The 15,606-nt window shown below is 34.3% G+C and overlaps 1 protein-coding gene across 1 annotated transcript; it reads right to left on the bottom strand.

Annotated features, from left to right (window-relative positions):
- Positions 1-10,832: 10,832 nt before the first annotated feature.
- MPL1 (Myzus persicae-induced lipase 1) lies at positions 10,833-15,454 on the bottom strand. Its single transcript, XM_006829439.4, has 9 exons — positions 15,252-15,454; positions 14,836-14,943; positions 14,536-14,676; positions 14,340-14,450; positions 14,113-14,256; positions 13,965-14,005; positions 13,113-13,192; positions 12,890-12,985; positions 10,833-11,420 (listed from the first exon to the last, which is right to left on the bottom strand). Exons 1-9 carry the CDS (start codon positions 15,420-15,422, stop codon positions 11,101-11,103), a joined length of 1,212 nt encoding a protein of 403 aa, XP_006829502.2. The 5' UTR covers positions 15,423-15,454; the 3' UTR covers positions 10,833-11,100.
- Between the last annotated feature and the right edge of the window lie 152 nt (positions 15,455-15,606).

Raw genomic sequence — 15,606 nt, 5'->3', positions numbered from 1 at the left:
TTTTACGTGTTTTTTCTCTTCAACAATTTTTCAGAGATTGTGCGACGCAGTTAGAGTTGGAAGAGAGTATAATGGACATTGTAATTATAACAAAGAACATGTTTTCAGGATTAATACTGTAGAAATATAAACTTTAGAAAATAAAAAATAATACATCAAAAAGAGGGAGAGGGTGTTAAAAATAAGCTTGATTATGTTCAAGGGAATTTTGGGTATTAAATTTAAATATAAGGGATATTTTGGGAAAGTTATATTAAGGGTAATTTTGGAATGATGTAAAAGAATTGTGTAGAGGTCCAAGGCCACAATTCCAAGATTGAGAGAGAGGAATTCCAAGATTGAGAGAGAATAGTCTCAAGATTAAGAGAGATGAGTCCAAAGCATGCAATGCATGCAAATTTGAATTGGGAATGAGTGAAGTCTAGAATTTTCTTGAATAATCTTGTAATATTATCCAAGCATATAGGTTGTAAGTTATGAGAGGGAAAACATCACTAAAATGGTGTAGAAAGAGTCTAGAAAGCTCCTAAGTGGTTTATATATACATGTACTATGTTTTTGTAACTACAAATTCTAAAAGTAAGCATTTTTCCTCCCTATTTTCTAACAAGTGGTATCAGAGCCTAAGTGCTTAACCCCTTTGATCCAACCACAAATTCCCCTTCTCACCAAAGATAATTAAGAGAATTGGTCTCAAGATGCTTGGGGTGTTGTTGGGGTATGTAGAACCGGCAACCCCACAAGAAGAAACTGTTTTGGATCAAAACCAAAGAAGCGTACTAAAGGAGTCGAGAAGGTTGGACAAGAAAGCTCTCTTTCTTATTTACCAAGGAATTGATGAGAGTACTTTTGAGAAAATTTCTTCCGCTGAAAATTTAAAGAAGGTATGGGAGATTCTTCAAAATTCTTTCAAAGTAGTTGAAAAGGTGAACAAAGTGCACCTTCAAACTCTTAGGGCTGAGTTTGAGGCATTGAAAATGAATGAATCCGAAAATATTTCGGAATACTTCTCAAGGGGCTTGGTTGTTGTAAACCAAGAAAATATAGATGATGTAAGAGTAATAGAGAAAATACTACGATCACTAGATTGTAAGTAAGAGCACATTGTTGTCGCCATTGAAGAATCAAAAGATTTAGAAGCTATGACTATTGATCAACTCATGGGTTCCTTGCAAGCCCATGAACAAATATTACAAAAAAGGACTCAAAAAACTTTGGAGGATGCACTACAAACAAAGCTTCCCGTAAAGGAAGAGAATGAAGAATCTCGTGGAGGAAGAGGCCAAAGAGGTCATGGCAATGGAAGGAGATGACGTGGAAGAGGTAACTTTAACTATGGAGGTGTGAGAGATCAAAACCACCCACGTGCTCAAAAAGGATGAAGAAGAGGTAATTTTTTAAGGCCATACAATTATTCAAGGTATGGAAAATCTACTATTCAATCTTATAATTACAAAAAATATGGTCATTATAGTTCCGAGTGTAGATACCGTTCTCAAAATGATGTATTTGAAAAAGCTAATTTTGTTGAAAAGAAAATTGATGAAGAAGAACCAACTTTGTTATTAGCTTATAATGATAAGAATGATAATCAAATGGATACTTGGTATTTTGATACCGGTGTAAGCAATCACATCGTGGTAGAAAGGAATTGTTTGTGGAATTGAATGAGTTAAGTCATGGGCATGTAACATTTGGAGACTTATAAAAAAGACCCTTAAACGGCAAAGGTAATTTTGATAAAAATGAAAAATGGTGGTCATCAATTTATTTCTGATGTATATTATGTGCTGAACATAAAAAATAACATTTTCAGTGTGGGGAAATTATTAGAAAAAGGCTATAATATTTTTATGAAAAATGGTATCCTTCACTTGAGGGACCAAAGAAACAATTTGATTACCAAAATGATTATGACTAAGATTAGAATGTTTTCAATGAATATCAAAAGTGAACATGTGAAATGCCTCAAATCTATTTTGAATGATGATTCATGGTTATGGCATTTTCATTTTGGGCATCTTAATTTTGGTGGTTTGAAATTGTTGTCAAAAGAAAAAATAGTGAATGGTTTGCCATGGATAAAGCAAGCCGATAGAGTATGTGAAGGGTGCATTATAGGAAAGCAACATCGAGAAAGCTTCAAGAGTGGAAAATCAAGGAAAGCACAAATGCCTTTCCAACTCGTGCATACGGATGTGTGTGGACCACTTGAGCTCATCTCACATGGAAAAAGTCGTTACATTCTAATCTTTATTGATGATTATAGTAGCAAAACATGGGCTTATTTCCTTAAAGAAGAATTGGAAGGTTTTGAAGTGTTAAAGGAATACAAAGCTTTTGTACAGAAACAAAGTGGTTTTCAAATTAAAGTGATAAGATCGGATAGAGGTGGAGAATATAATTATAATGATTTCCAAAAATTTTGTAAAGAACATGGAATTTGCTGCCAAATGACCACATCCTACACACCACAACAAAATGGTGTGGCGGAAAGAAAGAAATAACTATTTTGAATATGGCACGATGCATGTTAAAATATAAAAAAATGCCAAAGGAATTTTGAGCCGAAGCCGTTGCTTGTGCGTTATATTTGTTGAATAGGTGTCCCATAAAATGTTTATGGTGTAAGACATCTGAAGAAGTTTGGAGTTCTTACAAGCTAAATGTAGAGCTTCTAAGAATATTTGGGTGTGTGGCTTTTGCTAATTCCCGAAGAGTAAAGGGCAAAGCTTGATAACAAAGGAGAAAAGTGTGTATTCATTGGCTATGGAGAAAATACAAAAGGTTACAAGCTGTACAATTCCATTACTAAAAAGATATTCTTGAGTAGAGATGTGATCTTTGATGAAAATGGAGTATGGGATAGGAAAAATAATCAAGAAAAGAAAACTATTGCGGTTGATGAAATGGAAGAAAAGTGACAAGTTGAGCATCAAGAAGGTTCTTTGAATCCTATTCATGATGCTTCTTCTAGTAGCCAATCTACTTTAACTAGTAGTTCATCTCATAGGCCCATGAAAACAAAAAGCCTTCAAGAAATTTATTCGGTTTCGTAGGCTTGATGTTGAAAATGAAGATCTCACATTGCTTTGTCTTTATGCATATTTGGATCCTATTTATTTTGATGAAACACATAAAAGTAAAATGTGGAAAAAGGCCATGGATACAGAGATTTAAGCAATTGAGAGGAATGAAATTGAATGACACATGAGAGCTTAACACTTCCTTAGAGCCACAAAGCAATTGGTGTGAAATGGATTTACAAGACAAAGAGAAATGCTAATGGGGATATTTAAAGGTATAAAAGCAAATACCAGGAATTGACTATGATGAGGTATTTGCGCCCGTTGCTCGTTTGGAAACTATTAGATTAATCATTTCTCTTGTAGCCCAATTGAATGGAAATTTTTTCAAATGGATATGAAATCAACATTTCTGAATGAAGTTCTTGAAGAAGATGTGTATATTAAATAACCAATTGGTTATGTAAAAAAAAAGGCAAGAAACTAAAGTTTAGAAATTGAAAAAGGCTTTTTATGGTTTAAAACAAGCATCTAGGGCATGGAATAGTAGAATTGATAAATATTTTCTTGAAAATAGTTTTTTTAGGTGCCCATATGAACATGCCCTATACATAAAGAAAAATGAAAATATATTTTGCATGTTTGTTTATATGTTGACGACATGATCTATACGGGAAATAATCCGGGCATGTTTAAAGAATTCAAAGAATCCATGATTAAGAAGTTTGAAATGACCGACATTGGGCTCATGTCTTATTTTCTTGGCATTGAAGTTAAACAAATGGATGATAGAATTCTTGTGTCACAAAAATCTTATACAAAAGAAATTCTCAAGAAATTTAAATTGGAGACTTGTAATCCGGTAAATACACCGGTAGAAAGTGGTCTCAATTTGAGAAAAGAAGGTAAGGGAGAAAGGGTTGATCCTACATTTTTCAAAAGTTTAGTGGGAAACCTCTGATACATAACATGTACAAGACCGGATATTCTCTATAGAGTTGGTTTAGTAAGCCGGTACATGGAGACTCCAAATATCTCTCACTTGAAAGCGGCAAAAATGATTCTCCGGTATATCAAAGGCACATTTGACAATGGTTATTTTATTCATGTTTTAATGTTTGTGATCTTGTAGGTTTTGTTGATAGCGATTGGGTCAGAGACTTGGATGATAGGAAAAGCATTTCCGGGTACGTGTACTACATGGGGAGTACGGCATTCACATGGTCATCGAAGAAGCAACCGATCGTGACACTATCAACTTGTGAGGCCGAGCATGTAGCCACCATATCAAGTACTTGTCGTGCATTGTTGCTACAGAATCTTCTTAAAGAACTTTTAAAGCCTCAGGAGACTCCCACCAAAATCCATTTAGATAACAAGTCGGCAATTGTATTAGCAAAGAACCTGGTGTTTCCTGAGAGAAGCAAGCACATTGATACACAATTCCACTTCATTCGAGACTAAGTGAAAGAGAAGAAAGTTGAACTTGTTTACACAAAAACACAAGATCAAATTGTCGACATTTTTACAAAACCGATCAAACGTGAATTGTTTCAAAAATTGAAAGTTATGTTAGAAGTAACCAAGTTGGAAAATCAGACTTAAGGGGGGATATTAAAAATAAGCTTGATTATGTTCACAGATATTTTGGATATTAGATTCTAATGTAATAGACATTTTGGGAAAGTTATGTTAAGGGTAATTTTGGAATGATGTAAAAGAATTTTGTAGAGTTTCAAGGTCACAATTCTAAGATAGAGAGAGAGGAATTCCAAGATTGAGATAGAAGAGTCCCAAGATAAGATTGAGAGAGATGAGTCAAACGCATGCAATGCATGCAAATTTGAATGGGCAATGAGTGAAGTCTAGAATTTTCTTGAATAATATTGTAATTTCATAGCATATAGGTTGTAAGTTATGAGAGGGAAAACATCACTAGAATGGTGTAGAAATAGTCTAGAAAGCTCCTAAGTGGTTTATATATACATGCACTATGTTTTTGTACAAAAAGAATAAAGAAATTGTGTTGAATTGAGTTCTTTTGTATGCATAACTACAAATTCTGAAAGTAAGCATCTTTCTCCCTAGTTTCTATCAGAGGGATAAGGGCGTACGCTTTTTTCGTTTGCTTTTGCTTTTCAACAACTTTTAAGAGATATGGCGATGCAATGAGAGTTAAAGTCCATTTACCCCAATATAAAGGGAAAAATTTAAGAGAGATGGGAGGGGTGTGTAACATAGAGATGAGAGAGTTTTAAGAAGAAGTATCTTTTCAAATATTGAAAGAAAAAAACTTAGAACTAAAAAAGACAAATGTAAAAAACAAAATAAAATAAAAAATAAAGAAATAAAAATGATAATGAGATATTTTAAGAGAAAAATAAAGAAAAAAATATATAAAAAGAGAGATTAGAGAGGTAAGTGAGATAGAAATGGGAGAGTTTTAAAGACTTTTCAAATTTTCAGAGAGGACACAAGTCAAAATAATTAGTAGATATTCAAAACAACCAATTGCAAAGAGAGGCGCAGATGACACGTGTCTCACTTGCTTTTCCTTTCCAATGATTTTTCAGAGAATATAGGATACAGTGAGAGTCGAATTCCAAGATTAATATTGTAGAAATATGAACTTTACAAAAAGGAAAAATAAAGTATCAGACAATTCCCTGAACCTGCAAAGAGGAAGAGGGGTAAAGGCTTACCTTTTTTTTACTTACTTTTTCTCTTTAACGATTTTTAAAAAATTTTGTGATGCAGTGAGAGCCGAAAGAGAGTATGTTGAATATTGTAATTATAACAAAGAACATGTTTACATGATTAATATGGTAGAAATATGAACTTTACCAAATGAAAAATAAAACATCAAAAAGAGGGAGAGGGATAAAGGCGTACTTTTTTTCACTTGTTTTTCCTCTTCAATTATTTTTCAGAGATTGTTTAATATAGTGAGAGTGAAATTATATTTTACGCCAATATAAAATAAAAAAAATTAGGAGAGAGATGGGAGAGGTGTTAGAGATGAGATAGTTTTAAAGAGTTGCATCTTTTCAAATATTGAGAGAGAAAAACTTGGAACTCAAAAAGACAAATGTAAAAAAAAAATTGATAATGTGAGATAGAAATGGGAGAGTTTTAAGGAGTTTCATATTTCCAAATTTTGAGAGAAGACACATGTCAAAATAATTAATAGATATTGATAACTACTAATTGCAAAGAGAGAGGAAGATGACAAGTATCATAAAAATAGGGCAGGCCTCTTCTCGCTTAAAATATAGAAGAAAGATATACTCCAGAGAGAGTAAAATGTAAATTTATTACACGATTTTTTTCAGAAAATCTTTGATTTTTTTAAATTCGTTAAGAAGTCCTTCTTTTTCAAAAGACCTTAAAAAATCTCATTTTTTTAATAGAACGGATATAAATCCCTACTTTATCTTTTTTCAATTTTCAAAAAAACCTTTTCCAAAAAACTTCTTCCCTATAACTTTATTTCTTCATTAACTTTATTGAATGTTAGTTTAAAGATAAGTACATTAATAGTAGGAGTAAATTAAGAATCTTGATTTAATAAAAAGTTCCATGAAAAATTTCACCAATGAGTTTCCTTACCAAAAAAAAAATGCAAACAATATATTCCCAAAAAATGCAATCAAAACAATCGTATATCACAAAATAATAGGTAGAATTAGAAGAAAAGTAACCCAATGAGAAGTCCTTTTTTTTTCTTTAAACCCATCGCATCCCTATAAAGAGCAAGAGAGAGATTCAATGATACTAAAGATTTAGATAGCTAGGAATTCAATGCGAGATACGAATTTTCTGAAGCATTTTGTTTTGTTATGAAAATAGAGAAGTTTGATTAATTTCATATTTATGTTTTATTTTAAGTCTCACATCTATTATAGAAATATCACCTCCCTCCTTAGTAATAGAGAGCCAGCTGCAGCAGCTATGGATAATATTACTTAAAACAATTTCTACAGGTACGCTTTTACATCAAAAGTTCTTTTGTTGTGCTCGTTCTACACTTCCCACATTACAACCCCCCTAATAATCTTCCATATGATCTTCCGTAATTTTGGTAACTGAGGAAAAGCCAATTGTGTGATAACTCTCGAACCATCTTGAAGAAATGCTACACTCAAGCCTAACAATCCCAAAAAGAATCCCCCTAAGTTCGCAACAAAATTGCAATGAACAAAAAGATAGTGTTATTGACTCCCCATCTTTCTTGCACATCAAACATACATTTGGTAGAATTTTTCATCAATATCTTGTTATGTCCTGCTATCCAGATAAAACATTGAACCTTATATTGTATAGGCCTCTTCCACACTTTTTGCGTCCTTGTGACATAGATGGACGTCCGTGGTCATTGAAAAAGAGGGTATACATGGCTTTCACTGAAAATAGACTATCACTTTCGAAATCCCAAACCAACTCATCAGCTATATCTCTAGCAATGTACACTGCAATGTACACTTCTTCTAGCATGGTCAAAAGAGAAGTCAACTAAAAAAGCATAATATCTGGGATTCTATTATGGGATTCTATTATAAGGAAAATGCACATTCCAATGCATTTGTTGTCCCCCACACAACTTTCTGCCGCTATAGATTGAGCGTCAGAGACTCTAGAAAATGGCTCGGGATAAGTATGCTTCAGCGGACCATCCCCCGACCACTTGTGGTGTTAGAAAGATAGAAGATCCACCTCCCACGAACCACCTAATATCGAAGATAAGGCCTGCATAAAAAATGTCCTTTAAAAAAACTAATCTAGACACGCTATCTATCCTTCAAAAAACTAATCTAGACGTGCGATATCTTCCCCCTCTTAGCCATATGCCATATCTGTCTATTCCATACTTCGCCGAAAGAACTTTACACCATAAATCATAATTTTAGATTGTGTCAATTTTATGTATCCGATTTTTTCACTACGGTTTTTTTAACCAAATTCAATATATTTATGATTCTATAATTTACCTTATTTGTTGGCGATCCATATTTTTTAACCTGATTTTTTCTTCTGAATTTTTCAAATAAAACAAATTAATTACCAATGTTTTGGTATGCGGATATTTTATTATTTCCCGACTTGCTAACCATGGTCAAGACCCTAGGAGTATTTTGGGAATTTTGGAAACATAGCCTGCTCGATCTATTAGTTAAACTAGTAAAGAATAAACAAAATGGTGAAAAAACAAATTTATATGCTTGTAGGAGTACATTTGCCAGACTAGCTAGGAATATTTTCTAGGACTTCAAAATTTGGAGATGAGCAAACCAAAGAAAAAGAAAATTACACAAGCATTTAGAAGTGCCTGAAAAAAAAAATGCCAAACATAAACTATCCAAATTTTGGATATGCCCTCTCGTAGTGCCTAAAGAAAATAACGATTGTGATTTAACGTTATACTCACTCTAGAAATCCTTTAAAAAATAACGCCCCAGAATTGAGCACAACTTTCCAATTCCTAGATGGTCATATCTAGGTGTATAACAACTTAAAATCCTGTTTTTTTTCTTTGTCCTTTGTCCTTGAAACTTCAAATCCTCTACTAATTTCAAAGTGAATGCCACAAGTATAGATCAAGAAAATTCTTCCCGAGGGAGTACACGTATAAATTGCTCCAGTCAGAGCATAGTTTATGTACGAAAAAATATTGATAGATTCCTTACATCTAAGAAAAACAACCGCTTAGGATTGAACAGAAACCATCTAATTGTTTGAATAATGAGATCTAAATATTTATGCATTAAAATCCATTTTCTGTGTAAAAAATACTCTTTTGGTAATTCATGCAAATAATTTTCTTTCTCATGAACCTCTCAATCCTAGACCGATGGTCAATATCAACTCTAGTTTTCACCTTCCAGTGTTGGACATGTTTTTCCTGAATAAATGCCATAAGTGTTTGCAACATTGGACATACCCATATTAATTGTTGAGTTGTGTTTATAATGTCGGACAGACCAAAATTCCTAGGGTGTTGGGGTTTAGCAATTGCAATTGAATCGACAAATAAGCTTTAACCTATTTGGTATTTGAGATACCGAACGGTCTTGATTTAAAGCATATTCAATTGTCCGATATTGCTAGCATCTGACACTTTATGAATTAGGTTTTTGGGCTGTCCAACATTATAAACACAAAAGAGCCCAATAGTTAAGGTTGTTCAATGTTTTTAATATTGGACATAATTGAAACAAAGAAAAAAAATAGCAAAATTGGGGATTTTCCTACATGTCCAATGTTAGAAATGTATGGGCAACTCTGAAAAAATAATAATAATAATAATAATAATAATAATAAAATAATATAATATAAAAAAAGTCTCCTAGTAATTTTTGCTAAAATATAGAGCATTTCATATTGAAGGGGAAGAAAAAGGATCCATACATAATTTTTCAATAATTTATTTTAAAGTAATTATTATTTTTTTTCTTTTTTTTTACAATATCAGTTAGTTTTATTTGTTCTGAAAGAGCATGGGATTACAAAGTGGGATCTAATTATTATTTTTCGTGTTGGTCGGGATTGTCACTCCGTGAAACTCTCGATCCAAACGTCATTTCTAATATTAATTTTATGGCAGTCGAAATTACCGCCCTATCAAATTTTAGATCTAAAATCCGTCTCCAAAAATTATTTCCAGAAAGGGACGCATATGGATATGGCTGCACTAAAACATCATCTTTTCATAAACTATCGAGAAGCATCGACCTCTATTCTTCTTTACTTTGAATTGATATTTTTACGTGTCCCCAAAAATCACGAACTCACCTGACGTTATTATCCAATTACTATATGCATTGCAATTTTGGAAGTTGGAAACTCGAACACCGTCTTTCTATAAAATACAAAAAGAAATGGACGTCTTTTTGAAACAATTATATAAGTTTTATTTAATATTATCCTGCAAAGGGGGTAAGCAAACGCCCAACCGGGTTCGGGTGCATGTTGTGGCCCAGCGGATTGGGTCCGGTTAGTTTGGCTGGGACCTGCCACGCCGGGTCAAGGTTAGGGTCAATTTGACCCGGTATAAAATATTGAAAAGTATATGTTAAATGTATATATACAAAAAAGAAAAAAATTAGAGTGATTTACGTAAAGATTTTAAAATTTTAAGTAAAATAGGAAATGCTCCATTTATAAGAAAATGATAAAGAAAGCTGATCAACTTGCCTTTTTTTTTTTTTTTTTTTTTTTCTTTTTTTTTTTTTTTTGGCCAAACTTGCCAAATTTTGATTTTTTTTTTTTTTTTTTTAGTTTTTTCGTTTGTGTGGCAGTGACTTAAGGTTTGGGTACTGCCCTATCAACAAAAAAAACTAAAAAAAAATTAAAATTCAGGTTGATCAAGAGATAATTTTAAAAAAAATAAAAAAAAGACAAGTTGACCGATTTTTTTATTTGTAATTTCGCATATAAGTAGAGCATTTCATATTTTACGTCGGTATGTAAATTACTCTTATTTTTATTTATTTCAAACTTGGGTCTCGGTCAAAATGACTTGCACCCAACTGGTCCGGGTCTGGGTCCTGAGGAATGCGTTAGTAGACCCAGAGAAAACTAGAATTAAAAATTGACTAAGGATGGAGAAATGCATGACAGGCCAGAGGACCGACTGCAACCAACCGTGACACAGGGGAGAGAGAAAGAGAGGGGGTTTTGTGCATGAGAGAGAAACAGGAACCAGAGCGAGAAATTATTAAAAACTGTGCCTGCACGTGAGAGATAGAGGTTATTTAGAGAGAGAGAGAGGGTTATTTGAGACTTGTATAATTCAAGTGGTGCTCAAAGTTGACGAATGATGTCATTGCATTGCCTTATGCTTGAAAATTTAAGGAGTACATAAATCTTCATTACATCATAAAGGCCCTTAAACTGATTTTACATCATAAATGATGATTTAGATCATCAAGGATGATTTTACAACAGAACTGGCCTCAAATAAATCACAAATGCCTCCTAAACAATAGCTTAAAACTATAAATGATGGTTTCACAACATTCTAATCTCTAAAAGGCTGATTCTTCATCCTTCTCCTCCATTACAATTCTTGAGTGATTCAATGGCGATTGAAGAAGGCAATAAGGGGATCATAAACAGTATGTTTGGCTGAGACGCCCATAACAAAGTCAGCATGTGCATAGTTATCAATGTATTGCACTGTAAGTTCATCTCCCTCATGGAATTTGAGGCTGTCCTGCAAAAGCTCCACATCCTTAGTGACAGAGAGAGCGTCCTGACCTCCATAGCTTAGAAACAGAGGAAGTTGTCGAGGAATGTTCGACATGTTATACGTCGGAGGATCGGCCTGACCGTAGTGCTTCATGTTGTCGTTCGGATTCCCATAATTATACATCTCTATCTTTCCATTCCGCACCACTGTGGATCATTCAAAAGCGCAAAACAAATTTCCATTTGGGTTTACATTAGCTAAACGTATTATTTGATGAAATGATAGATTACATGAAGGGAAAACTAAAGTTCAAGAAAACGAAAAATGGACCAAGAGATTATTAGGAGCAAGTTACTATTAGGAACAAGTTCATAATATACTATAGTCTAAGGGATTACGAAAGAATGAGCTGGATGAAGGGAACAAGAGATTCCCGGGAACAAATGCGAAGTACGGTAGTCCGGGGGTATGGAAAGTTTAATAGTTATTTTAAGAAAAAATTACGAAAACGCCCAATTATTTAACTATCTTTGCAGCCTCCCCTCTTATTTTTATCGTAAATTTTATCCCAAAACTAATTTTTATAACAAAATACTCCCAAATCAAAAAGTCATAATTTGAAAGACGAAAATACCTTTGCCCGTACATAAAGTTGTCACATTCTTGTAGACACTTACACACCAAAAAAGCAACAATCGTCCGACATTTTTATGGTGATGGTTCGACACTTTATGGTGGCGGTTTGACACATAGATCAAGCGAACTGGCAGTAGTGGCCCTCGGTCCGACACAAGGGTGTTGTGATTCGACCCTTGGTATACTGTTTTTAAAAAGGCGGTCTAACAACTTTTGGTATAGGTTTCGGTCTGGCAGTAATATGTGCCGGATCATCTTTGATGAGTGAGCGTTTGCGAGAATGTGACAGCTTTATGTATAGGCAAAGATATTTTTATCCTTCAAACTATAAATTTTCTACTTGGGGGTCTTTGCTATAAAAGTTATTTGGGGGTAAAAATTGTAAAAAAAAAAAAAAAAACAAAAAAACAAAAAAAAAAAAAGAAAAAAAGAGTTTGGAGAGGTTGTAAAGAAAGTTGAGTCCATGGGGTTTTTGTAATTTTCCTTTATTTTTATCTCTTATTTATATTTGTTAGGTACAATGTGGTTCAAGATTCATGAAAGCATAAAGTTCAGATACTCGAAAGAATTTATAGATGACTTTAATAAGAGATAAGATAAGATAAAGTACGTATAGATGGGGGTGGCTATGTATAGGGTCAATCTCAAACAACATTGATTAAGAGGGATGACTTAACTCAAGTGGAAGGCTCTAAAACAGAGAGGGCAAAGGTCTAAAAAGATAAAAAAAACAATAGTTAGAGATACACTACACTGATATATAATTTGACATTATAACTTTGAGAGAGAGGAATGGAAGAACATGATTTACGCATCAAATACCAAATAGTTGAGATAAAGCTCGGATAATGGTAATGATGATGATATATATTTTATACACTTTATTGTTCTCGTAATGCGGGTCAGCTCAATATCCAAGGCTTGACTCCAACTAGCCGAAATACTTGGTTCTTCAGGGATACAAAAAAATGAAAAAGGAAGGAGGCCATTGTTGGGCTCTATGGTACTTTAGAACTGAAATTTGGAAAGGAGTACTTACTTTGGGCCAAGTGCACCATGTTCTTCGATGAAGAAGATTGTGGCTCGTATCTCAGGAAGAGCTCCACTGTAGATGAGTTTAGACAGCAGTTTTTGCCTTCATTTCATCAAATGCCATGAGGACACAGATTTTAATGAGTCTCTTTGTCCACACAAAAGCCAATGTACTATTCACATTTGAGAGAGAGAGAAACCTTCACACATTTAGAGAGAGAGAGAACAACCTGTGAAGGAAGTCATTAGGTCATAGCAGTCAATCCCGGGGTTGGCACAAAGAGCCTTAAGGAATTTGGCCACAGCCTGCCTGTTATTTCCGAAGCAGACGACAAGCTTATCCTTAGTTGAAACTTGTAGAGAGAGAGTAAAGAGTTTGTGCAGTAAATGTGGCTTTTCAATGTTTTTTAATCTCAAGAATTTATTTTTCAATAATAGTACAAAAGTCATATTGTATAGTATATATGAAGTTTTGTAGTTGATATGAGGTAATGTCTTATACTAGAATCTATTTTGAAACTTTTATAGGATGTTGCACGGGAGAGAAGCTTAGTGATGTGTTTGGATTCTATGTAAGAATTGTTTTTTTATATTATAGATGTACAAAATTATTTAATTTCAAAATATCTTTTATCAAATTGTAGAAATACTTGGATTTCATCTTATTATGTGAGTTATTAGCGCACTAATGACAGGTTTAGCTCATTATATAATATTAATCTTTCGGTGACAACTTGTTAATCCTAATTGATTGTACTTAAAGAAATTAAAGCAAGAGTTATATTTGCATCTCAACTCCTATATACTATGAATATGAGAGTTACAAAAAGATGGTTCTTTATAAAATAGAATAAAACGTTAACCCCTCGAGTAAAAAAAAGAGAAGAAGAGAGAAGGATGAAAAATAAGTGAAAGAGATTCACCAAAAATGACTCTCAAGATTTTGGTCCATAAATTTTGGTATGGAACCTTAAGTCGTATGTGGATTTTAAGATAGATCGATCGAAGTAAGGTGTTTGTTTGTTTATTTATTGATTGATAATTTTTTATTGGGCATAACAGTGTTGGTATCACTATCTTACCCTTTAGGATTGAATTCAGCGATACCCAACCAATTAGTGACCTGATATGATCCAAATTAATGAACTTTGTTAGAGAGAGAATTGAAAAGAAGTCTTTTGCAAGAGAGAGAGAGAATTGAATAGAAATTTTTTGCAGTGATATTATTACTTCTCCAACAAAGGCTTTGGCAGCAAGTTGGCCGATGGCGCTTGACATGTGACTCAAATAAGCAATGGGGGACAACAGAGCAGCCGACCTCACAGTGTCCATCAATTTCCCTTGAGAGAATGATGCCAAGGCCATCAGTGTTCCCTGTGAAACAAAAACAAAACCCACTCAAGAAAGAAGAGAGATACAAACTTCAAACATTTCGAGAGAGAGAGAGAGAAGCGAACCTGCGAATGGCCGACATAGTTGATTTTCTGGCCAGTCTGGCCGTGAACATATCCGAAGACAGCAGGAAGATCGTATGCAGCGAGCTCATCCCATGACCAATTCCAATAAGCCTGAACCAACCAAGAATTGTATAATTGATTTGTAGAGATAGAGAGAGGTGGGTAGAATCATTTGTAGAGAGAGAAAGAGAGGAACCGGGTCAGTAGGCTGGAGAGAAGTGTGGGCGCGGCTGAAATGAGTCCCTCGCGTGTTGGGGATCCAAACATCGAACCCACTTTCGGCCAAGACGTAGGCCAGTGACTGATCCGGAGGATTCAATAGCCATGTCAACCCATCCTACATCATGATGTCATACATACCACCATATCACTTTCTCACTCTACTCCACACATTACAAACTCTCGAGCCTATGCATGCATACATGCATACATGTATGTGAGGAATTTATGCACACATGATGGTGCAGTATGAAAGCATATAAAAAAAAGGACGCACCATGAGAACCCCGTGCTGTAACAAGACGGGTTGGCCGCTTATCTTTGAACCTCGTTTCCCATGTGGAATTCTTTGAACGCTCAAAATATAACCATCCTTGGTGGTCACCTGAGTCATACAGTTATATTGTGAGACTACACCTAGAAGCCCGGGTAAAAAAAAGTGGGTCGCATTGGATAACATAAAATTTTGTTAGGAATTATCATCAATCCTGAACTACATTATTTTAGTCTTGATAAAGGTATAACCTTGAGGCATAATCTTAACAGAAAAAAATAAAAAAACAAGATTGATATAGCAGACCCGATTATTTAGGATAATACTTGAATGATAATAATAATAATTACAACTATCACCCAACACTTAAAAAGAAGAAGAGGGAAAGGTCTAAAAAAATAAATGTAGAGAGAGAGTACAGTGTGCTCTTCGCAGGAGTAGCCGTAGGGTTGGACAACAGATGAGCATATGCCGGCTGGGCTGGGCCCCGGTGCGTCAAGGTAGGTGGTCAGGACCGAGTGGGTTAGGACCGCCAAACAGCTTGTAATCATAAGCAAACTGATAGCACCCAAACCCGTAACTGTCACCATTTGCTTTACCTTTAAGAGAGATCTGCTACTTCTCGTCTCCATAAAACACGTAGGTATTTATAGAGAGAGAAAGAGATTGATGAAAATGGGCAACAAAAAAGAGGAGAAACTGTAAGTGGGAACGCGAAGGGGCTTGTTGTCTCTCTCTCTTTCTCTCTCATCGATGATGTCAACGTTTTGGCTA

This window comes from Amborella trichopoda, chromosome 10 (assembly GCF_054954075.1).
Source record: "Amborella trichopoda isolate Santa Cruz 75 chromosome 10, AtrichopodaSantaCruz75HAP2 v2.0, whole genome shotgun sequence".
Classification (NCBI taxonomy): domain Eukaryota; kingdom Viridiplantae; phylum Streptophyta; class Magnoliopsida; order Amborellales; family Amborellaceae; genus Amborella; species Amborella trichopoda.
The sequence above is the reverse complement of the archived record's forward strand: the minus strand, read 5'-3'. Positions and strand labels throughout refer to the sequence as shown.